Below are 25,414 nucleotides of genomic sequence, written 5' to 3'. Positions count from 1 at the left end.
AAAGAGTTCTAATGGTGTCAAACCAACATGTTACATTGTCAGGTTTGGCATGGTGTATTTCTGCTGCTTAGCATTCCATGTTAGCAACATCAATAAAATCCAACAACCATTTCTGCACAAATAATAAATGGGAAGGTTTTCAGTCTACAGACACGAAGACTTTTGGCAGTGTTGAGGCCATCCTGGATGCTCCCTCGTATAACTACCGCTAAAACGGGTCCATACGTAATATAATCCCGGATTAGACCTCTGATTTTTTTCTCAGTTTTATTTGTGAAATTTTTCTTAGTCTGTAACGTTTGCAATGTGGTTATTTCATGAATGTAAGTGCCAAAATTTGTTTATAAATGAAGCTGAGTTTAAAAAAAGTCTTAAACTGGAAATACGTTGTACTGGCAAATCACAGCACTTCCTTTCTGAGATTTATAATGTCTCAGATGAACAGTCTGTTAGACTGGCCATCAGAAATGTACGATCTGCAGTCAGACCCCCTCCAAGAAATCCCAGTCTCTGCAAATCCATGTTTTATTATGAGGTTAAAGATGAATTGAAGATGATGAAGATGATTTTCATCTTGTGCTGTGTTTAATGACACACTCAGTGCTATTTTATTTGTCTGTGTCATGACTTTGTTAAGCCCTGCTCCTTCTCTTCAGATGGGTTGGCTGGGGAGGAGGGGCAAATATTTCATTATTTGGAAGTGAAGAAATTATAACATCGGGTCATGTTTGCATTTCAGGACTGTATGCAGACATTTTTTATTTTGAAAGAATTTTCAACACAGTGAATCAGTATAAAAATATATACATTTATTTTGCTTGAAATGTCTCAAACAGTTAGTTATATGACGCTAATTTGATTTTCTATTAAGTATCATTCATCCAGTCCAAAGCAACCATTGCTTGTCCATTTTCTTACTATTAAAAATGACATTTGCAATCCCTTACATACTTGTAGCATCTGACTATCTGAAAACTTGTCAGTTCAACCTGTTCCAGATTGTAAGATTTTATGATGTTAGTGTTTAAGGTGTGTAATATCTGTGTATCCTGCAGGTGATGAAAACGTACCACATGTACCACACTGAGAGCATCAGTGCAGAGAGCAAGCTGAAGGATGCTGAGAAACAGGAGGAGAAACAGTTCAGCAAATCTGGAGATCTCAACGTGAACCTTCTCCGTCATGAGGACCGCCAGCCCAGACGGGGCTTTGTGAGGAAAATAGAGAAGATGAAAGAGAAGGTGAGTTTGACCAGGGATGGATGCTGTGTCTGTGTAGCAACTTTCACCTTGAGTATACTGGCTGTGAGTCCTGAAAAACCATTTAAAGTTAAGAGTTATTTATATATGTGTTTATAAAGCAACCTTTGTGTTGCATGTAATTTGATGTCACACACAAGTTACAATATCAGCTTGAATGATGGAAATTAGTAATTGTTAGAACCCAGTTTGTTTTGACATAACCAAAAATACCCAAATGCTGGTTAAGTTATTTCTTTGGGTTCAGCTAGTTTGAGTCTAGCTCCTTTAAAATAAAACAGTTTCAGTTTCTTCACTTGGAAATATTGAAAGAGGGACAGATCAGCAGACAGAAATATAAAAGTAAGAAACCCCTGATGGTTGCTGATGGTCTGCAGCAACATTTAAACTGAGGAAATACTCATATTCCTTGCCAATAATCTTACTGTGTTTCCATCTTATGCAGATTTCTAGTTATTCTGAAGTCTACCCTGCCAGCAGTGTAGGTCTCTCGGTCTCTGGAGCACACTGCACTTCAGATGCACTGATGTTTTTTTTATTCTGGATCTTATTCTGGAATTTCTTTATGCAAATGAAACTCATTATATGTCAGGTGTAGGGAATCAAAGGCTGTCAGGACGACAGCATCTCTCCCTCATCAGGCTGGTTTCCTCAGAGCGGCTGACGGGATTGGGAACTGAGCCCTATTTATAACACAGCACAGCAATAAATATTCTGCTCTTTAGCTGTCTTGTTTCAGAGCTTTTGCACCATTACTCTGCCTGCAAACAGGTTAGGGGAGGAATAGAAACAAATGGAAGTAAATCTCTTTTCCCCTAACCCAGTGCTGTAATTTGTATCATAATAGGCTTTGTGAAATGGACGTAAAAGGTCCAATTTTAATGAAATCTGCAAACAAACAATTCAAATAACAGGCCATAATGTCCCCGCCAGGAATTATGATGCTTTGTAGTTCGGTAGCATTGTTTTTTAGAGTTATGTCTGAATCCTTTTGTTGCTAAAATGAAAAAAAGGTTACTGTCAGATATGTTGGACAAATTGCCATTTCATGAAAATGCTGCCACTTGACTATAAAGCCTGCTGGGAACATTTAATGTAATTTCTAATTTTCTCTGGATATACAGGCCCCAAGAGAGAAAACCATGAATGCTAAAATGTATTGATTAAGCATGAAAATAGCTTACATGCAGAGTTTAAATTAATCTGGCTTTCATGACAAAAACATCTTTGATGCCAAAGTGAAGACAGATTTTGACAAAGTAATATCAATTATATAAAAGTATGTAAAGTAAAATGCTTAAATATTCTTCGCTTTAAAGTGACTGACCTAATTCACCAGAGGTTCAGCCAATTGGTGCCAGTACTGTCTGAAGTGATTGTAGTATAAAGACACCTGTGTCTGAAAGATCCAGTCACTGGTTGATCAGTATTCCTGGCTACCATTACACCATGGAGTCAAAAGAACACTCCAAGCAACTTAGAGAAAAGGTTATCGATAGGTCTGAGTCAGGGGGAGAATACAAAAAAAGGCAAGGCACTGAACATCCCCCGGAGTTCAGTTAAATCCCTCATCAAGAAATGGAAGGAATATGTTGAATGAATAAATCTGTATGATCAGGCCATCCTCACGAACTGAGTGGCCGTGCAAGAAGGGGACTAGTGAGAGAGGCCACCAAGACCCCCTAAGACTATTCTGAAGGAGTTACAAGCTTCAGCAGCTGAGATGGGAGAGACCCTACATACAACAACTGTTACCCGTGTTCCTCACCAGTCAAAGATATATGGGAGAGTGGCAAAGAGAAGAGAACTCATTTTAAACCTAGACTAAAGTTTGCCAGATGGCAAATGGAAGACTCCATGGTCAAGAGGAATAAGTTTTTTAGTCTGGTGCTTTTGGGCCATCAGACAAGACACTATGTTTGACAGACAACAAACACTGCAAATCACCACAAACACACCATCCCCACTGTGCAGCACAGCAGTGGCAGCATCATGCTGTGGGGATGTTTCTCAACAGTCGGCCCTGGAAGGCTTATAAAAGTAGAGGGTAAAATGATTATAGCACCTGACATATAATGAGTTTCATTTGCATAAAGAAATTCCAGAATAAAAAATACATCAATGTATCTGAAGTGCAGCATGCTCCAGAGACTGAAAGACCCTGCTGCCCAGACCTCAATCCAATAGTGAATTTGTGGCTGGACTTGAAAAAGTTTGTTCACGCCCAATCCCCATCTAACATGGCAGAGCATGAACAGATTTGGAAATAAGAATGGAGTAAAATTTCAGTGTCTAGATGTCCTAGCCTTTTTGAAACCTGTCCACACAGATTCAGTGCCCTGATTGCAGCCAAAGGCACATCTACTAAATACTGACTTAGAGGGGGTGAATATTTATGCAGTCACTTATTTTACCATCCTAATTTTATTTAATTGACATTATTTTGTAGAAATCTATTATCACTTTGAGATTCAAGTGTTTTTTGCCATTTTTTGTCAGAAAAGCCAAAATATATATTGATCATGATTGATTTATGAAACCAATAAAAGGGTAAAACATCCAAGGTGAATGCTCTTTAAAGGCACTGTAAGTAGAGCTAGCTTATCTTTGAGCGTAGCCTATCCAGGCATAAAAAATGAGCTTTTTTGACAATCAAATAACAATCAGTTTTAACATTTTTTTAACTAGGCATTTGAGTGTTGATTGTTGACAAATTCAGAGCCAAAAGTTATAGAAAACTTTTATGGCATAGTGTAACTGAAACTGGGAGCTGTATAGCTAAGCCTAGCATAAATTAGCCACAATTAGCTATTTTTAACAAAGTTAAGAAAAGGAGAATACCTGCTTTAATGTAGAGCTTTAGAGGAGCTTAGGGGCATAGACACATTTTTCACCCCTGACCACAACCATCAGCTAGCAGCTTGCCCTGTTTCTAACCTGTACGGTAAGCTAGCAGTCTGCTAGCCCTTGTTTCATAGTGCACACAGGACATGGGTGTCATTTTAGATAAATATTTATTTGATAATGCAGGACAGTTAACACAAAATTTCAGTCATTCAATTCTTCTGAGCACATTATTAAATAAACATAATAAAACTACACAGCTTACTAGCTGTTAGCTCATGTGCTAATTTGGCAGTTGTTGTGTCTGTAGTTCTTAAATTTTGAGAGTGAGAATAATGACTAAATGCAGGCATGTTACTATCTAAAAAACAGCTTCTTTAGACCCTTTTTCTCCAAACTTCACTAGTTGTGTCTACCTGTGTGATGATCCCAAAAGCTCTAGCTGCCTGCACACAACCTCAACCCTCCCTACTGCTTGATTTCCCAGCACTAATGTTTTCCCCTCATCTGCTCTGTCTCTTCTCTCCTCCCCAGAGGCAGGCCAAGTACTCAGAGAATAAGCTGAAATGCACAAAAGCACGGAACGACTATTTATTGAACCTGGCGGCGACAAATGCAGTCGTGGCAAAATATTACATCCATGACGTCTCCGATATGATTGATGTAAGTATGCGCATTAGGCACATGTGTGTTTGTTTACATCTCTCAGCTGGGATTTCTCATGTTGGTTTAACTCTCCAGCACTGTCACCATCTGTTCTTGCGCTGTGTTCGCTCTCAGCTTGTTAGTTGTTTTCAAGCTGCTCTGCTGGCCCCAGTGAATGTATTAACTATCATTTTATCATCATTCATTCGGCTTTACAAACTTAACACTGATATACTGCACTGTTGAAAGATGATCTGTAGTATCAGGGAGCTACAGAAGGTCTTTCTTGACTGATGGTTTCAAGGGACTCCATCAGGGTTGTTGACAGAATGATTTGCTGATCTGCTTTTCTCTTCCTCTGTGTCATTCTATTTCATTTGTTTTTGTCGATACTGCTTCTGGGAGCTTTGCTGAGACAACACAGCGTGTCCTCGAGATCATCTGCCTCTAACTGCAACCAAGTGAAAAACATCCAAAGACAGGCATTAAGTCCCCGTCCCTCTTTCTACTGTTTTTACGTCTGTCATCTGTCCTTTCAAAGGACCAAGTAAACACAAGCATGGGAAGCTTCTGAGGTGTTTCTCCATGTGAAAACTGAGGCTAAAGCTATTTTTTTACATAATTACCTACACTCAAAAAAAATAACATTTTGACCTTAATTAAATATTTTATGGAAACTTTTTCCATGTAAAATGTTTAATTTTATTAAAAGCAAAAATTTTAATTTAATGTTAGTCATTAAACTTGGGTTACAGTAATGTAGTGATTTTAAGTTAAGCCAACTCAAAAGAAATACTTAACATTAACTAGAGATATTTAAGTAGGCCCAAATTAATTTCTTTATGTTGGACTAACTCAAAAAAGATGTGACCTTAATTTAATATTTTATGGAAACTTTTTCTACATAAAATGTTTAATTATATTAAAAGCAAAAATTTTAATTAAATACAGAATATAGTTCAAAGACCAAACTGTAATTCCTAATAAAGTCTAAATACATTCAAAAGCTACTTTACCTGTAAAACAAAAACAGAGTCAGAGCTGCAGTAAATACAAGATATTTATTAAAACTTAATTGTTTTACATTACATGTTAAAGCTTTTCAAACATGAGCTGTAGTCAATATAAAATAGTTTCTATTAAAAACAAACTTGTTTTGAAATTGAAGATAGTATGAAACTGCATATTTACAATTGATCTATTAGACAAAATCAAAAGAATGCCAAGTACTCATTGACCTTTCACCTTTCTTGGCTGATGAGGTTTGTTGTCTTAGTACCTGCAACAGGTGGGGCTCATTCACACTAAACATCTGAAATCACATGAACAGAAATAAATGATTTATTATTTCAAAATATGTTGTTATTCATTACTCTTGGAAGCAAACTTTACAGGATGAACCACCAAAATTCTGCTCCCAGCAGAAAGTTACCTTGTTTGATTCCAGTGTGATAGAAGCTTACTCTTGATACAGCAGAGTGAAGCTGTCGAAGCTTCAGGAGAAAGCTGCAAACCACACTGCAACATTTGGATGTGGAGGCACAAGCGCCTGACCCCCGAAGCTCAGCTTTCAAAGAGCTGCTGAGAGCAAATCACCTGAAAAAAATAATCATAATTTTTACTTGACACTTATCAGACTAATCAATATATAATTGGAGTCAGACGATAGCAGCTTATTCAGTCAAACTCGACTGTTTTCGGATCACCAACTTCATTTGAACAGACTTTAACATCTAAAATATCCACAGAGTGCTTTCACAGTGAAAACAATTTTTAAAGACATGCAGGGTTCAAGTGGTTTCATGTAAGTCGATGCAAGGCTAGTTTAAAACATTCCAACATCAGTTTCATTGTGTCTCAAAAAAATGTAGAAGAAACACAAACAAATGCACTGAGGAAAAATATTCAGATTTAGAGAAGCTTTCTCTTACCTCTTTTAGCTCAAGGTTAGTCAGATAGTTCGCTAAAATGTGAAGATATGAAGCTGAACTACTATGGAGCAGCTGTGTGCCTGTGCAGTTGTCATCATTTCAAACGTCTTCTTCTTTGGCAGTGATGGGTTTCTGTTCAGCACAACTGCCACCAACTGTTTTTTTTAGAAGTACTGCAGCCCCCTTTGAGGTAAATTAAATGATTTATGTCAACCAAACATATAAATGTAGTTTAAAGGGAACAAGTGACAAATTTAAATTGACTTTAATAAAAAATAATATTTAAACCTAACAAAAGATATATTTTAAGTCACCTAAAAATAACAAATATTATGAAGGTGAACAATTCCTCTAGTTCATTTTTTTGAGTGTACAACAATTACTTTTTTATATACACAATAACTCTGTTTCTAACACTTCAGAATGAAGTAATTTTTATGTAAATTTGAGCCAGTAGCACTGCTGGAAAGTCTGGTTAATGCATGTTTTAAAAGGATGACTGTTTAGCAGAAACCGCTAATGGTTGGATGCCGGTCAAAGTCAGCTGGTGAGCAGAGGCTCTGTTTACGCAGGCATGAATGTGGTTAATGTGGTTGGCAGTGGGCTCACAGCCCAGTGTGACCTGCTACCAGTCACCCTGCAGACAAACAGACACACATTAAGATGAAGAGGTCTTTATCAGAGTCTGCACACATTCAACTTCCCTTTCAAGAAGATAAGATAAAGGGCTGCATTATTTGCCTCCTTTCTTATTGACAGACATTATTGTATCATACCATTAAGAGGGACACATGTCGAATGTGAAGGGGTACCTATGTGGAACTGAATATTTTTATCCATTTCTTCCTTCATCAATATTTTGTTTTTATATTTCTTAATGTATTTTGTGCTGTTTTGTTTTTTTGATTGTCTTCATAACCAAAACCATGTGGTTTCAAGTGTAAAACGATAACAGCACAAAGGTGTTGCTCACATAGAGTGTAACGTTAGCCTAAAAATATTTCTGTCAAACCAAGTTGAATCTTCCTTTTGTAGACATGATTTGTTGCTGTTGGCATAAAAATATCTGAAACTTGAATAATAATGTGACATTTCTATCTCTGCTATTAACTTGTCAACTCCTCAACATGCATGGACCCTGTTCTTCTCTGTGCTATAGTTGTCACATTACTACTTGAGGCCAGAACACCAAAAGACCTATTATTAGTTACAAAGATGGACGCTCAATACCTAAGCAGGGCATGATGACATTCAGTGGTGTGATATAATACACATCAATTGTGATTAGAAATATTCACTTTGATTGTGACGCTAGTTTGCTGGTGGTAGCTGAACATAATGACAGCCACTTTCATAATCCTCTTCTCTGTCTTTGATGGATCCTGTGTCTTCAGGCTGGAAGGTTTTTGTCAGATCATATTGGATCTTGCTTAACTGTCGAGATAGAGATTGTGAGCATGAGCATCTTTACTGCAAGAAGTCAGCTGTGCAGGCATTAGGATTATAAACGATTACATTGACATTAGTGTACTGCTACTCTGAATGGACTGCATAATGAACTAGAAAAGTATTCAGAGAGCGCAGACCTCCGCCATATGCCCTATCTCCCAATAGTGAAGAATCCTTTAAAAACATTCCTGAATCCAGGAATCCGGATCACTCCCAAAATCTAAATCGCTGACTACTCCCTCCCCGGTGGGGTGGAGACACGGTGAGGCAAAGCATTGGCTTTGCTACGCGTGGAAGTCATGGCAGAGGGTGAATATTCCTCTATTCCTCCCAGCATTGTGAGTATTCTCGCTACAATTCGCTGTCTTTCTCTCTGCTACACTCCGACTCGTCTCCTCGACCGGGCATGTGTCTTTCAAACTCTATAAACTCCAAAACTTAGAATTAGTTACTCATGTCCACCACCTCCTGGTGTAAAGTGGTAACAGCTCAGACCTCTGCCATTAGCCCTATCTCCCAATAGTTCAGAATCCTTTAAAAAAAATCCTGAAACCAGACGGTGATCCACATCACTCCAAAAATCTAATCAGTTCTTTCTTATGCCATTTCTGACATTTCCTGAAAATTTCATCAAAATCCATCCACAACTTTTTGAGTTATGTTGCTAACAAACAAACTAACAAACCCTTCCGATCACATAACCTCCTTGGCGAAGGTAATGGCTCAAAGCTCCTACATGAAGGATAAGCTTATTATGGTGAAGCTTGAATGAAATCCATGAAAAATAATGACACCAGAGAAAAGTCAGTTTCAATCAGGAAAGACTAAATACAAGTTTAACAATAATTCATTTTGCAAATTTTACTGAAAGAGAAATGTTGGATTCCCCCTATGGAGTCTATACACTGGTGGTGGTGTTGATGAGGGATGCAGGATCAGATGAGCAGAAGACCTGTGGTGATCCAGACTAGATGCTGATTAACTGAATGGAGGTAGCTGGGGTAGAGAAGGGTTGCAATGTCTTCACTGAAACAACAGGCTGACCTGAAGTTTTCTACAAACTCTCAGGGTGCTTTACATTCATGATATGAACTTCATCACCCCTGCTTGCTCACTGTGAAGAAAATATTTAATACTGCAATCACACTCGCCCCGACATCACATAGAAATCCAGCTATGGGGGAAGAAGCACATCTTGGAATAAGTTAGTATTTTTTGGCATTCAAACTTAGAGCTCATATGTTTTGCGCATGTGTGAAAATATCTATCGAGCACATTTGCTCTTCTCTTCTGACAGATAAGAACATTAAAAATGAAGTATTCGGATTGAAGAATGTATGTAATCCTCTTTCCCTGCTGATCTGCTCCTCCATGCTGCTGCTGCTGCACATAAACAGTTTCCTCATTTAGTTTGCTCCTTTACAAACAGGCTAATTATCCCTTTAGTCTTAAAGTCTTCTAAACCACTTTGACTGAGTGATGCAATGATCCCCATGCACCAAAGTGGAGAGAGAACTTCCTCAGTGCTAAAGAGCGCTCAGGAGCGTTTACTTAGTGATTCACGGAGCTGTCAGTTGCCTCCAGCTTCATTTTAAAACCTTCTCACCACCATCCCCTGCTTAATTAGGTTACTTCATACGGCTCTGTGTGATAAGGCTCTGTAATTATCTCTGCTGTCCTACTGCGCCAGCTCCTGTAATTCTCTCAACTCTACTGCTATTTTTGAGAGGTAATCTGCAACAGGATGTAATTTTGGATTTAGTCCATTAAAGAGGTTGAAACATGGTAGAAGGTGCTCAAACTTACAAAGATTACAAGTGAGACATTTGATTAACACTCTTCACCAACCCCTGATAAAATTCATATTGATTTCTAAAGGAAAGTGCAACTTACTTAACCTTGCAAAGCAGATGGATACGTCCATTTCCTTGTTTCTCACTGGCAAATCCATCTTGCAAAGCTCCCGTCCGAACCGTTTGGGCCTGGTTAGAAAGTGAAAGGACCAACCAGCGAGGAGGGGCAGTACCTTCAGGTGCAGAGGAGTCGTGACGTTAGCAAGCAGCAACAAGAGGCCGGTGCCATTATGGTGGAAGAGCTTAGCGTGAATGCTGTTAAAGCACCAGTTTTATCAGAACTTGAAGACATTTCTTCGTTAAAAGAAGAACAAAGAACAGCAGTGAGTTGTTTTCTCTTCAAAAACGACAAAAGTCGTGTACTGACATGTCTACAGTCACCATGGTTCGCGTTTTTCCTCGGTAGCTGCGCACGCGCACCTCGGTCGCAGCTACGTCACGTGTTTTGATGCTCTGATTGGCCTGTAAAGATGTGACGGACAAATTGTTCATCCAATCACTCTCCAAGTTTTTTCAACTCCTCTGCCCTTGCCCAAATGCTTAGAATTGAAGGTTTTCCAAATGGATGTGTGAAACACATCCATTTGGCGTGTCAGGTTACAACTAACTTTGAGTCGGTAATCTTTGCCAGCTTTTATCAATTTAGAAATCTGATTAGCCTACCAAAGTGACCACCTCAAGAAATCCTTAACTATGACTGGCTATTTATGGCCTCATCAAGGGCAGGTCTTGTTGTAAAATCTGGACCATAAATTGCTGTGGTGCAGTCAGATAATGGGTCTAAATGCATTCAGTCATCCACAACATGCAGTTTCTGTGTATCTTTTTTAAGTACCACCTGTTACCACCATGTGAAATTTAAAATTTAAAAATACACATTTTAAAGTTTGAGGACAAACAAATTGTTTTTTAAGTCTTTAAAAACACTTAAAGGTATAAGGAATGATGATGAATAAAGAGAAAGAGCTGATGTAGGTCTGCTTGTCCAGTCTAAAAATACACCTATTATGGCAAATATTCACAGCAGGTAAAAGCTGATTTTTATAGGTAAAATATGGGTTGTAAATATCAGCAGAAATTTTCCTTTCCTCGATATAATGTACTTTTTAAGCTAATATATGCCAGAGTAAACTCTGCTAAAAAATTAAATAACAAAGCAGTAGTGATGTTTAAAAATAGAGACATTTCAGTTTAAAAATTCCATGTATTATACTGTAGCTTTAAGAGTTTAAATCATCACCCTAATGAGTATGACACCTAGCACTTTTATTTTGAATGTGGAAAAACGGAAATGTTGTGCTTTGTTTACAAGCTGTTTGCCAAATACTTTTGCTTCCCTTTTGACCTAGGTCCAAGCACAACATTTCAAACCCAAACATAGATATCATTAATGCATATCTGTCTCCACTGTAATACAAGCTAAGAAGCTCTACTGAGTGAGAGAAGTCGAAGGAAATCAAGAAAATTCATCACTCCTGGTGCCTTATTTTAATCTCTCCCTTGTTCCTCGCCTATTTCTCAACGTGAGCAACAGAGAAAAAAAATTGGAAATGTTGTGCTGCATTGCTTACACACTGGCAGGATACAACAATATAAATTGTTTTAATCAAGCTGATTTTGCTCCTGACACTTTGGCACACTCTAAAAGAATGAATGTTACCTCTCTGTTTCTGGGTAAGAAAAGTAAACCACTTGAAAGAGTGTGGGGGTTTCACTATGACGTCACAGCTGGCTGCTGTTACATGATTACGCATGAACACTTAGCACCATGCTACCGTGGTAGCATGGCACTAAGTGATGCTTGTTGTTGACTGAGGTAAAGGGGGCTTAGTCGTTTTGTCTGTAGGAAATGTGTGCTGCCAGGAGGTACAAGTTCACTTCCTCAGTGCTGCCAAGGTGCTTTGAGCAAGGCACCAAACTGCTGTGTGCACCATTCCCTCACTCTGATAGAGATTGAGAATGAGGAGGTTCTTGTGAGATCAATAAAGTAAATAGACATACAGTACTGTGCAGAAGTTTTAGGCACGTTTGGGCCAAAATTTGAGGCTGAAGTAAGGCGTGTAATGGCGAGTACTCCCACCTGAGGGCCCCAGGTCATGCTCTGAATGTCTTTGTACAGTACCAAGGGCAGGGGAAAATAATCTAATGAAAAAAAACAAAAACAAAAACCACAGCAATGTTGAGCATCTTGTGAAGTTATACTTTAGTACTGGTTTCACAAATGAGGGCATACTTCATCTTTTGGCGCATCAGCATCAAATTATTATCAGAATCAGGACAATACTCCGTCGTAGATCCATGGCGCCGCGGCAGACTGTCTTTCTTGTAATATTTTATTCTCAGAATATAACAACTTTATTCTCATAATTTACGACTTTTTTTCTGGTAATATTACGACTTTATTCTCGTAATATTACAACTTTTTCTTGTAATATTACGAGTTTTTTTCTCATAATATTATGACTTTATTCTCATAATATAATGACTTTATTCTTGTAATATCAACAAAATAAATTATTCTTTTATTTTTTTTTTTTTTTTAATAAAGTTATTTATTAATCAGTTTTTTTAATCAATGTCATCTGGTGGGCCAGGTATTATTGGCAGCGGGCCAATTTTGGCCTTCAGGCCGCCAGTTGCCTACCACTGGCCTAGGGTACTGTAGGGTGGGTAGGAGGGTTTCCACAACCCCCTGGTTGTCATGTGTATATTCTAAGCACTGAAAACTGTTGGTGGTTGCTAGGCGTATTACCAGGGGCGCAAAGGCCCAGACAAAAGAAATAATGTTAAGCTCGATGTTGGCTGCTGTGCAACACACGTACATGTCAAATGTGGTGGCACTGACTTTGGCCGCCCTCTCTCCTCTCTTCAGCCCGGGGTTGTGGAACATCAGGACCCGTCAAGAACTGTTAGCGCTTTGCATGCCTTAAACTTCTACACAGTACTGTAGATTTAAAATTGTTAGCTATTTCCTGTTATTATATTTAATATTTCTTCTCCACAGTGTTGTGACCTTGGCTATCACGCTAGCTTGGCTCGCACCTTCAGAACATACCTGTCTGCTGAGTACAACCTAGAGACATCTCGCCACGAGGGACTGGACATCATCGAGAACGCTGTGGACAACCTGGATTCTCGCAGTGACAAGCACAAGATCATGGATATGCATAACCAGGTGTTCTGCCCTCCGATGCGCTTTGAGTACCTGCCACACATGGGGGATGAGGTGAGGTGTTTTAAAAACTCAACTTTGTGGGTGATTTTGTAAAGTAGCTGATTTATTTGGGTATTCTAACCTTTGTTTTTCCTCCTCAGGTGTGCCAGGTGAGCGCCCAGCAGCCCATCCAGACTGAGCTCCTCATGCGCTACCACCAGCTGCAGTCTCGCTTAGCGACCCTTAAGATTGAGAATGAGGAGGTGAGGATTTATGATGGCTCTTTGCCTTTACACATACACACACATATTACCTCATCCCCAACCCCCAAAAAACAAAAAGCCCTGTCTAATTTTCCCCAGAGCCAAGCAGGAGGGCCACATCACCATCTGTTCTGATTGCAATTACTCTCAGATGACCCCTGCTCTGTGGGAGGCAGAATATATTTAGATTGTCACAATGCCAATGCTGTTCTTTCTTGAACTTGGATAAGAAATTATAGATTGGATGATAAATAAAGAACTGTCTCAATCAGAGCCACAGACACAAGGGGTGCAAATGTTTCTGATAATAACCAGGTCTTCTCTCAGTTCCTGTGCCAGCAGTTTTGTCTCTGTCCTGTCTGCCAGTTTCTTATGCTTTGGGGGATAATGGACGAGCTGTGCCATTACCAGAAATGAGATTTATCAATCTCAGTCTGAAACAAAAAGCCTCCTTTAGTAATTTCAATTTGTATCTTTGCCAGACAGTCTATTTAGTCTCATTTTGATGTATGTCAGACCTTCGGGTTGCTCTGGGATGATGCTCAGATGCTGTTTTGTGTCATTTTAAGGCACACCAAGGTCGCTTATTATTCAGAAGCCCATTTGTCTTTGATACAAATATGTTAGTGATGTTAATTCATCCATCTTAACCTTGTTTTAATTGTCTACAACTACCTTGGCTCCATTAAGGATTCTGAAAAAATAGTATTTATCTTGCAAGGGGAAGATATAAGATAGTGTCCAGAAAATATAATGATTCATCCTATTTCCTTCTTTGTCCCTCCTGTGTCTGCTCAGGTGAGAAAAACCTTGGATGCAACCATGCAAACGCTGCAGGACATGCTGACAGTGGAGGATTTTGACGTGTCGGATGCTTTCCAGCACAGCCGCTCCACTGAGTCCATCAAGTCTGTGGCTTCTGAGTCTTACATGAGCAAGATGAATGTAGCCAAGAGGAGGGCGAACCAGCAGGAGACTGAAATGTTTTACTTTTCGGTGAGTCTTTAATAGTTTCGATCCCTCTGTCGGTCCAATTTGGGAATGGCTTCCGGCTTTCTGTGAACTCTAGCTTTGCAGTTCTCTGCAAAATCAAGCCATCAGTCATTCTGCTCGCTCTGAAAATAGAAATTAAATTAAAGTGAGAACAGATTGACTTTATGCTGATTTGTGCGACACTGAACTGTTTGGCTAAGCTGTATTATCCGTGCTTCTCTCTCATTTGTCGCCCTTATTTCTCCATGTAGAAATTCAAGGAGTTCCTGAATGGCAGTAACCTCATCATTAAGCTTCAGGCCAAGCATGACTTACTGAAGCAGACACTGGGTGAAGGTAAGAAGTCTTCCTCTTAATCTTTGCTGCATTGTCTGATTTTTCATGATGCGTATCTGAGTGAGTGTTTCCTCTTGTTATTATGAGCGACGGAATCCCGCCACAGTTCTGTAAAATGCCGCCCTTGGGGTCATAGTGGCGCAGGTCTTCTCTAATAAGCAGCAGGGAATGAAGTAAGAGGCTACAGGGATAAATTCTTTTAAGGAAGCGGGAAGGAAAAGAGCAATTTGAAAGGAGATCTATCACACCAACAGCAAACCATGTCTAATTTAAAATATCCATTCCATCTTCTTGGTTAAAGCCTCATCCGGTTATTCTCTATATATTATAACCGCAGGGAGAGTTTCCATTTCCAGGCTGGAAGGGACAGACTTCCCAGGGCCCCTATCCCCCCAGGGGTCCCCTTGTCACCTCAGCTGTGAACAGTTTACGCCCAATCAATCAGCAGGACCAGACCCGGGCCCATTTCTGCAGCTGCTCCTGCATCAGGGGTGCACCTAATAGAAAAGGACATTAAACACAGACAGCTGAGACCCTGAAACACATGAATACATCCAAAATTCACACCTTTAAGTCTAACTTCAAGATTTCATTTGCTTATCAACCTCTCTGAGCTTGATCCCACTCTAGTTCATATCAATGTCTGGACAGATCTGTTTGTATGTTCACGGTTAAGCAGCTGAGAAAATGTATGTGCACAGCATATGGCATCTCCAGGTACCACCCATGTTTAATTATTCAGGTGATCAATCACAGCAGTGTCAAGCTCATTAGCTGGTAGCTACATACAGAAAATGGCGTGTTTATACACATGCATGATTGTGGAGGAAACACATTGCGAGTTCTACATGCCACATGGTGTTAACATCTTTATCCATGGATTAATAAAAACATGAAGTCAAGCTTTGGGACCAGAGAACCCTTTATTTTTCAAATTAAGGAACACAGAATCCCCTTTTTTTATTTCTACATGTTGGAAACAGTGTAATTTAGAGGTTGGTTGGTCCAAGGTAGATGGGGCCATCACTCAGAGCAATGATGTCTGTTGTTTCTTCACATGAATGCTCCAGAAACCTCATCCCGTCTGCCACAATGATGTGTTGAGAAATTGGTTAGCCTTTGCTCTTTCTGTCCATTATCAAGTGGAGTGAGGAAATGATGTTGGGATGCTTCAGTGCTGTCGTTTCTTTTTCTGTACCATAAACCTCAGTTGATGTTTTCAACAACTGCAGACACTTAAAGGCAAACTGGATCATCTTTATATTTACTGTTTAAAAGACACTACTCTGATGTGATCTTGAATAAATGGCTTGGATGTTGCTCAGTCTATAGCTCTATAACATGTGCGAGTGTTGTTGCACACACTCAATAAAAGGCTCAGTGAGGCAGCACAGACTTTTCTCAGTGTCCACATTGATAGACCCCCAACATATACACCCCACAGCCCCCACCTTCCTTTCTCTCCTCTGAGGGAAGGTCTATAACCCCACAGGGTCCTCTGAGTCTGCTTAATAGCTCTGTCTAGTGAATGGACCAGCTCTGCTCCATTCATCGCCCTCCCTCAATAGTCATGTTGTGACTATTGATGGCAGACTGCAGTCTGTATAATAAGAACCACAAAGATAACACATGTTCTCCCTGTTGTGTTTTTGTTTCCACAGGGGAACGGGCTGAATGTGGAACCACAAGGTATAAACTCCTTTCGGATTCTTGTTTTACTGTCCTTGGTTAGGACTGTTAATCATAATGTGCCTTTGTTTTTGGAAAGTCAGGTCCAAGCATTTTTATTTTCAAAAACTCAGGTTCTGTTACCAGAAAGCAGCAGAAAATCAAAGGGACAATTTACAATAAAAACCCCTCTGGGAAGATTTTTCCTTTGTAAAAAAAAAAAACAGGCTGAAGTTATTACTGATGCCTGTTTATGATTTTCAAAAGCAAACACAACAATAATATGCATTTTTTATATATAATGTTACTTTAAACCTAAGTTATAAGAAATTGTTACTCTCAAGGTGTTCAGGGCCAAAAATGACTGCATATATGAATAGCAATTAGAATAAAATACATTCAGATTTTATCCAACTTCTTTGCATTAATTTTGTAATCAACATCAGACCTAAACATAAATATCAAATATTGATCCATTTTGGGGAATTCAACACTATAAATGAAATTAGTGAAAATCAACAGTATCATGAACAAGAACGTCTTCCACAACATCTTAGTGCATCTTGGAATCCCTTCTGGACTGAATCTGATTGGTCGTGGGTTCATATATACCAACAAGACAATGACCCCAAGCATACTTCAAAGCTGTGCAGAGACGATTTGACCAAGAAAAAGGAACCTGGAGAACTGAAACTGATGGACTGGCCAAGTCAAAGTCCGGATTTGAATTCTATTGAACAAATTTGGGATTTAGTAGATTCAAAGATTGATTGCACAAAAGTTTCATCTAAAGCAAGTCTGTGGAAACAGCTAGAAACTATTTGAAACTCAATAACAAAAGAGACTGTGGAAAAGTACATAAAAACAATGCCAGCAAGAATGCAAGCTGTCATCAAGGTGAAAGGAGGCCATACAAAATGTTAAGTTTTTTGGTTATTATGTGTGAAAAAGGACTATTTAGTTGTTTCAGTTTGTTATTTGCCAAATAAATAACTGTAACATTTTTAGTTTTAAAAAAGTTTTTGAAAGATTTCTAAAATGTTTATGTTTTCTCATGACAGGTGGTCTAATAAATTTGTTAAGCACTGTAAATAACAATAAAAATAATTTACTTTAAAAAGTTCTGCATGAATTTTGCACTCAACATCACACCTGATCAAAATTTCAAATATTGATCAATTTTTGGGAATTTAACCCTTTAAATGATAGTTTAAGTGCAATTTCTCATAACTGAAATGTTAAAGCACAAAAAATGAATTATTTGTCATATACTGCTTACAAATTTGATTTCCTGAAGGGGATCATCCCAGCCTCCAATATGTTGATAATGAGCAACAACTTTTTAGTGCTTTTTTATGCATTTTGCATCATTATTTTTGTGAATTTTAAGATTTTAATAAATTATTACAATAGTCATACTACAGGAGAACAGAAAAAAAGTATGCAACTTTCCTTCATCATAAATATTGGAAAATGTTTGACATTTGGTGATGACCAGGAAAATCTTCACATTTAAAGTGACGATGCGATGGCTAGGGTATCAAATTTATGGTTTTAATGGGTTTAATGAGTGTGAACAAAAAGTGTACAGATCTTTCATTGAACCTTTACGAGTTCTGATACTAAATTCCAAAGTTCTATTTAGAAGAAAGACGTACCCGCCAAAATGTATGTTGTTAGCATAAGCACAGTCAAAATAATAAAAAGAAAACAAAAAATGACCATAAAAGGTGCAAAATAGCCTCAACCTATTCAAAGGGTTAATGTCTTAATAAAAATGTTGGGTAGGTTTAAGATCAAGCTACTAAATATATAACTGTGCAATAAATAGCATTTTTTGTTTTGTTTTGTTTTTTACATTTACCACAGTAGGTTGACTGGATTTTTTCCTTTTAATTGGTAAAAAAAACACTTTTTGTAATCAAATTAGCAGAAAGATAAGTCTTTTTTTTTGGTCCTAAATCGTCTGAGGTTAAAAAAGAAATACAGTCCTTTATTGTGTTAATCATCACTGGCTCCAGACCTTTATCCATCATTATTTTTCAGAAAAGGTTGTGTTTTTTGTGGGGATTTTTTTTTCACATTTGTTTTGTACTGTGGATTTTTGAAATGAAAAGAAAAATAAATGCATTGGATTCAAGTGTACAAGGTATTACATTTTCTACCAGATTATGGATTTGAAATCACATCTGAAAAAGAAAAATAAACTGCCTCATTGTGCAAAGGCCTTTAGAATATTAAAAATTGTTCTTTCTTAGGTCTCAGTATTCTAGTGGCCTTCTCTTTTTCGATCATGAAAAACAAACAAAAGAGCCATAAATTAAAAAAACAAAAGAAGCACAGTCCTCTATGAGTTACTTTTTTAATTGATTCTTTAGTAGTTCAAAACTTTGATAAGGTGACTATTTCTCCATGTCTGTTTTACAAAGATTTTTTGGTCTCTACAGTTTTCATAGAATCTGGTGTTTTTGTTCCCTTTGTCCATCACTCCCCAGACCCCCCACTCTCCCCCCTAAACCACAGAAAATGCGGAAGCCTAGGCCGCGCTCCTTGTATAACTATAAGCTGTTTAACGGCAATATGGAGACCTTCATCAAGGTACCCAGTGGTGGTGGTGGTGTATGATGAAGAGGAGGGCAGCTAAAGCCATCACTTGCATCCTTTTTCTCACTTTGGCCTTCTCCTCCCTCTGATATAACGCCTCTATTTAACCTCTAATCCTCCTCCTCTGTTTATTAGCTCTGCAGACAGACTCTTTATGCCCATCCAGAACAATCTGTCATCTTAGGCTTTATTTCTAAATCCTGTCTTTCTTTAAGAAACCTCAGCAGCAGGATACAGCAGTGGTTCTGTGTAGTCCCTCCCTGCTCTAAACCCTCTACTGCAGCTCTGTAGCTTTCCTGTCACCAGCCCCTGTGCTCAGCCTGTGTTAACCTCCAGAGGGGTCACTGGTTATGTGATCTTTTCTAACTCTCTGCTTCTCTGCCCTCTCTTCCTCTGCTGCTCTGTGCTTTGCTGCTTTCTGTCCCAGAGGAAGAAGGAATGCCCGTACCCGCATTCAGGTACCTCTGTGTGTCCGAGACTTTGGGTCAGGGCACTAAAACTCACGACTAATATTAAAAATAGACCCACTACTGCTTCAGCTACACTTGCATGCTTCTAGTCTCCTGACCTTAATTTATTCTGTTGTTTGCTTTGCATTGTTAAAAAGGCACGCTTGATGAAGTGTTCATTAGGCTTGAGGTTGTTTTTTTGCTGAATGTCATGCATATCTTTACTTAATAACAACCTTTGTTAAATCAGTGCGATAAAAATGTGTTATATTTGTGTGTCTTGATGTAGGAGTGTCATATGTTTTACACATTTTTAAGATATTAATTGTTGTATGCTGTTATAATATAGTTAATAGTTCTCAAAGAAGCATATCACTGCCATTCCAGTATGAGGAAAAACATGTCTGAATCAGGTTATAAGGGCAAAAGTTTACTTTTAAAGTAAGATGTTTTCACTAAATAACATACTTTTGCATTTGAAAAAAAGAAATAGAATACTGTGACCTAAATTTCTGCATTTCATTTCAAAATCTTACATTTCAAGTTATATAAGGAATACGGAGTTGCATTCCATGATATTGACCCGCTTTCTACAGTCAGTCATGCTCGCCATTGGGCTGCTGAATGAGGAAGTCAATCATTTGAAGCAAATTATTGATTTAGAAATGATTTGATTGACTTTTCTTCCACTTAATCCCCTTACGTTTCTAGAAAACATGGAGCTCATACCTCCTGATTGTCTTTTGATTTCTGGTGGCTGCCGTGGCAACATCTCTGTGTAAAACTGATCTGAGTAACATCTTTATGGACCTAAGATACCGCCATGGGTGCTCACGTGGAGAGTCTTTATCCCTCTCTTCTGTCAGTACAACCACTAAATGAGCTGTCTTTTCTGAGTAATATTTGCCCTATGTTTGATCCATTAACATTTAACAAGATACGCAACATACAGGTGTGGCAACACCACTTAGACAAACCCCCCACACGTCTACACAAACAGTTCCCAAATCTTTTTGGGATTTAATTTTAGAAGGGAAAAAAATCATCAGCTTACTTCAGAACAACAGAGGTGAGTACAGAACATTAATAGAAATGCCACTGTATGATATTTGTGTTTTAAAGGTACAGTGTAAAACTGGGATTGTAAGCAGCATCAAGCAGCCAGGTTGTAGATTGTGATGCTCACTTCTACACTGTTAAACTGAACAAGTTGAAACTGCTACAATTTTGTTTGTTGAAACTGATTACATCAAAGTTTTTAAGAAGTGAAAATAATTTTCTGAGAAATCATTACTCGTACATTTATGTTTGGTTGACTTAACTTTTATTTAAGTTAAACTGCACTCATAAATCCTGTTTAAATCCAGCTCAAAACAACATGTTTAAGTCCTTTTGTAAAGCTGCATGTTCTTCCTCCACTGCTATATTATATATGTATATATGATATTATTATATTCCGCCAAGGGCCACATACAGAACATTTCAAGGATGGTGGGGCCACTTTAATGCACCCCCCCCCCCCCCATATGATATCAAAGTAAGTCAATCCAGTCCAATTTGGGTGAAGATACACTAAGTAATTTGACATGCTTTAAAATATCACAAAAAAGTTAATTATTGAATTGCTGTGTCAAAAAGTTTGTTCACAGAATTAGCACAGTAGCCTGGCCTAGTGCTGAAAGTAAAACATATGCTAATCCAAATAAATTCATACTGTTTTCACAAACTATTATTTCTTCTGTGTCTTCAAATTGACCGATGAGTGTAGTTTTGTGTTACCTACCTGGACAAGTCCCCAAGGGAACACAAAACTGTACTCGTCTATCAATTAGAAAACACAGATAAACTATACACTACAGTAAAGCACAAGTTTCATGTTCTTATGTGAGCCGTTTTTCATTTATGTTTTAGAACTTGTTGCAGGCCAATTGAAAATAGGCAAAGGGCTGCATCTGGCCCCCTGACCATAGTTTGGACACCCCTGTAATAAGTGAAAGTGAAGTCCTCTTCCATTATGTTCACTACCATCCATTGTATGTTATAGTTGTTCCGCACAGGCCGGACTGCTCTAACTGAGGAAGTAACTTCACTCATCATGCAAAAGTGTCTAATGCCCAAAGCATTCTGGGAAAATTTTGCAGATTAAGGGATGATTGTCAAGTAACTTGAGTACAATGACAAAACACTTAGAATGATTGAGTACTGTTAACTTAAAACTAAAAAATGTGTTTGATCAACTCAGAAAAATAGAGCTGAAATAGCTGTTTGGGATTTTAATGTTACCACAACTCATTTTTTAACAATCTTCTACCGTTAATTCTTAAGTTCCTGCCCCTTAAAGGGCAGTGTATCATCACTGCCCTTTAAGGGGCAGTGTATCATCACTGTGTGGTTGCTCAACACTGCTGATGCTGAGCTCATAGTGATAGTGATAGTGATTTTTTTAAACAGATGTTAGATGAGTATTATTGAAATGTTCTGGCTGTTTTCACTCACTTTTAGATATGTGTATCTTTTATTATGCTAACATTATTTGCTCTCAGAAAATGAAGTTATTTTACCTTTGATGACTTATTCTTTACTGAAATGTGCTACTGTTGCTAATAACCAGTTAGCTAGCTGGATGCTAACGTTAGCTAGCATGCTAACAGTACAAACACACCCTGTCACCAAAAGCAGCGTTCACTGAGGGTATGTAGTGTCATTCATTCCACAGTTAATTCTTAGAGAGTTTTGAGTGAGCCAGTAGTTTTTGAGTCTGCTTGTCAGTGTGAAAAACTTTATGCACTTATGCACTCATATTTTTAATTTAGTAATAAGTATGCAATGTGGAACTACGAGTTTGTTCCGATAAATGCTACTATAGATATGACACACTGCACCTTCAAATGTAGCAGGGTAATAGTAACACATTTTCCAAAAAAAAGAACTCAAATAAAGTACAGCTCCCCAAAAGTGTATTTATGTGGACTACTCAAGTAAATACTATGTTACTGTCTGCCACTGCATAGCTATATAACACAATTTATTATGATGATGTGAAACTCAGAAGCATGTAAAGAAACAGTGAGTGGGGATTCCAGTAGATATACTGAGTTAAATGCCACGATGCTACAATTTGATTAAGTTTTGTAGCAGGATTGTGTGAAAGCCTTAAAAATAGTGTGTTGTTCTTGTACACCATGGGTGTTCTAGTGTCAAGTTCAGCACAAAAAGGGGGTTAATAGAAAAAGGAATGATGCCCATCTTTAGAAAGTCGATTTGTTTTTCTTTGATCAGCCACAATGTTGATTTTGCCCCAGACATGACAAGAAAGCAGGATGAATTACAGCTATTTTTTACTGGGTTGGCAGTGATATGCTTCTGTAATCATTCAATCATATGTCCAGGTGTTGTTTTCTATCATAATTTATCTTGCTTTCTCTGTACTTATTTTTTTCCCCAATATTTTGTTCCAGGATTCAGGTCAACCAATTCCACTTGTTGTTGAGAGCTGTATCAGATACATCAATCTCTACGGTACGTCTCACATCATGCTGCCCTGATTTCTACTTCTGAGTGAAAGGGCAGACAAAGAAATCAAACTCAAGAGTCTGCTGAAAACTCCTCTGCTCACATAAAAAGTGACAGCGGCTATTGTACGAGGCAATTTATTTCCACAAATAGCCGCAGGTAGAGACTGTGACCCGCTCTGCTCTCCACCTCTGAGCCTGCCTGCCCCTGATTTGACAAGCTCATAACAATAGATCACACATGGAGAGTTCTCAAAGTCCCATTGGTCTTTGTTTAGTCGGTCCATCCACCCTCCCTCCACCTCCTCCTGCTATAACTCCTCCCTGTCTACCTCCACATCTGTCTTCAGCTCGTTGCTGTAGCCTGGAGGCCTTTTTTCTTCAGGATCTGGACCTAATGAAACTCCAGAAAACTGATTAGGAGCCCTCTAACTGAAACCATATGCTACAGCCTCACTGAGGGGCCCTCTCATGGAAAATACATCTCCTTTTATGACTAGATTACATTTCCTGCTCTGTGTTATTTGTTTCCAGTGGGTTTTCGTGAAGCTGGCACTGGAGTTTAGAGATAATGGTGGCTAGCGTATCTCCCTTTATCAAAATTCTGGCCTTGTGTTTCTTTCAGGCCTGCAGCAACAGGGCATATTTCGCGTGCCGGGGTCACAGGTGGAAGTCAACGATATTAAAAACTCATTTGAGAGAGGTAAGTCAGACACAAATGGCTTTATGTGTCCATTTTTGTTTCACAAATACTAAAACAAATTATTTTTTGTTTTTAACCCATTAAATCAGGTGAAGATCCCTTGATTGATGAGCAGAATGAGCATGATATCAACTCAGTCGCAGGAGTGCTTAAGCTCTACTTTAGAGGACTGGAGAATCCGCTCTTCCCAAAGGAGCGCTTCCTGGACTTCATCTCTACTATTAGTAAGTCATGCACAACATTCATGAGCCAACTGTGCAAGTAGAAAAGAGAAAAAGACACCTTATGGTTTGGTAGAAAAGCAGCTTTCCTGAAGAATGAGAAAGGCATGCAGAGAGGCACATGGAAGCAATCTGAAGAGCAGATATTTAACACAAGCCACGAGGAAGAGGAGAGTTTATGTGTAAGTTCACCACAGAATCATTTCCCCACTGTTTTTGCTGTAATAGTTTGATCTGTGAGTGTGCCTCAGGGCTCTGCTGAAAGGCAGGCAGGGGGTATCAGATAACACTTTTCACAATCTCCACTGCCATTTACTTTCTTTGATCAATTTCTTTGCTAGGTTCTGTTTTTTAAATAGACTAATATTTTCATGTAGTTGTAGACCCAGTGTCCACATAGAAGGCCATACAACATTTTAAAATGGTATTTCTCTATTTGTGAGGTATAAAGGTCTGGTTTTACACCTTTCTGCCTCTGATCTTTGTGTTTCAGAGCTGGAGTCTGGGGCTGAGAGGGCACATCACATCCAGCAGATTGTTGTGACTCTTCCTCGTACCATCATCATCGTCATGAGATACCTTTTCGCTTTTCTAAATCAGTGAGTTATGCTGTATTCAAGCAATAACCTGTGATTTGTAAATATGTGCATCTTAATTTTTAATTGCATGTGTGTTAACAGCCTCTGCTTTTTAAGATAAGTTACATCAAAAAGTAATGTAATGTAGTTAAAAAACATTCAGAGCTTTACCTCCTGAGGCCTGAGAATGCTTTTTTAGTTTCTCCCACTTATTTAGGATAAGTAGGACCTGATAAGTTTAAAAGCCCAGGCTTGTCTTTGAACAGGAATTGTTTTTTACCTAAATGATAGCTGCAAATCTCCTGAAGGTCCTGTTTCTGCAGAAAATACTACACTGAATAAGTTTTAGAGCAGTGGCTCTCAACTGGTCTTGCCTCAGGACCCACCACCAACTCCTTAGTGACCCAAATATTTCTTTTTCTTTCCAATAATACTTATTTATTGAAACATCATGCCAGAAGACTGATTCCAGATAAAATCCCAAGTTTCCAGTAAAAATTCCCAAAATATTCCCAAAAAAAACATGGAAAAGACAGCTGAAAGGTTGCAAAAAGTCCAAATAATTACTCATGAAAATTCCAAAAAATTCACAGATGTGTAATTTCTTTAGATTACCAGGAAAATTCACAGAGAACATTATGAAAATTCCTGGGGAAATGTCCACAGAGAACCCCCAAAGTTGTGGGAAAATTCAAAACCGTTGTCAGAAATTTACTTCATTTCCTAAGAAGTTTACAAGGCAAATTTAAAAAAAAAAAACAAAAAAAACCAAAACAAAACCCTAAGCTACTGGGAGGAGACCAAGAAATAAAAGCTCTTCAAGGACTTTTTCAAAATTTTCTTTCCCTGCACTCCTTTGGGACCCACTGGAAACAGCTCTGCGACCCACTTTTGGGTCCTGACCTACCTTAGCACCACTGTTTAAGAGCATCTGTTTTACTGTCTTGGATTG

The 25,414-nt window shown here is 38.5% G+C and overlaps 1 protein-coding gene across 5 annotated transcripts in view; it reads left to right on the top strand.

Moving 5' to 3' along the window:
* The window catches only part of srgap3 (SLIT-ROBO Rho GTPase activating protein 3), a 99,441-nt gene that overhangs the window by 59,535 nt on the left and 14,492 nt on the right, over positions 1-25,414 (top strand). For 3 of the 5 annotated variants that reach the window (XM_041782750.1, XM_041782749.1, XM_041782753.1), the window contains 12 exons: positions 1,056-1,241; positions 4,638-4,766; positions 12,986-13,207; positions 13,297-13,398; positions 14,197-14,394; positions 14,643-14,727; positions 16,389-16,416; positions 18,891-18,993; positions 22,907-22,967; positions 23,586-23,663; positions 23,753-23,887; positions 24,378-24,483. In XM_041782750.1, coding sequence (XP_041638684.1) covers positions 1,056-1,241; positions 4,638-4,766; positions 12,986-13,207; positions 13,297-13,398; positions 14,197-14,394; positions 14,643-14,727; positions 16,389-16,416; positions 18,891-18,993; positions 22,907-22,967; positions 23,586-23,663; positions 23,753-23,887; positions 24,378-24,483 — 1,433 coding nt within the window. Of the gene's footprint in view, positions 1-1,055; positions 1,242-4,637; positions 4,767-12,985; positions 13,208-13,296; positions 13,399-14,196; positions 14,395-14,642; positions 14,728-16,388; positions 16,417-18,890; positions 18,994-19,426; positions 19,458-22,906; positions 22,968-23,585; positions 23,664-23,752; positions 23,888-24,377; positions 24,484-25,414 lie in introns of all 5 variants that reach the window. The other 2 variants (XM_041782752.1, XM_041782751.1) reach the window with 1 other exon arrangement.

The sequence above is a fragment of the Cheilinus undulatus genome, linkage group 3 (genome assembly GCF_018320785.1).
Source record: "Cheilinus undulatus linkage group 3, ASM1832078v1, whole genome shotgun sequence".
NCBI classification, from domain to species: domain Eukaryota; kingdom Metazoa; phylum Chordata; class Actinopteri; order Labriformes; family Labridae; genus Cheilinus; species Cheilinus undulatus.
The sequence above is the reverse complement of the archived record's forward strand: the minus strand, read 5'-3'. Positions and strand labels throughout refer to the sequence as shown.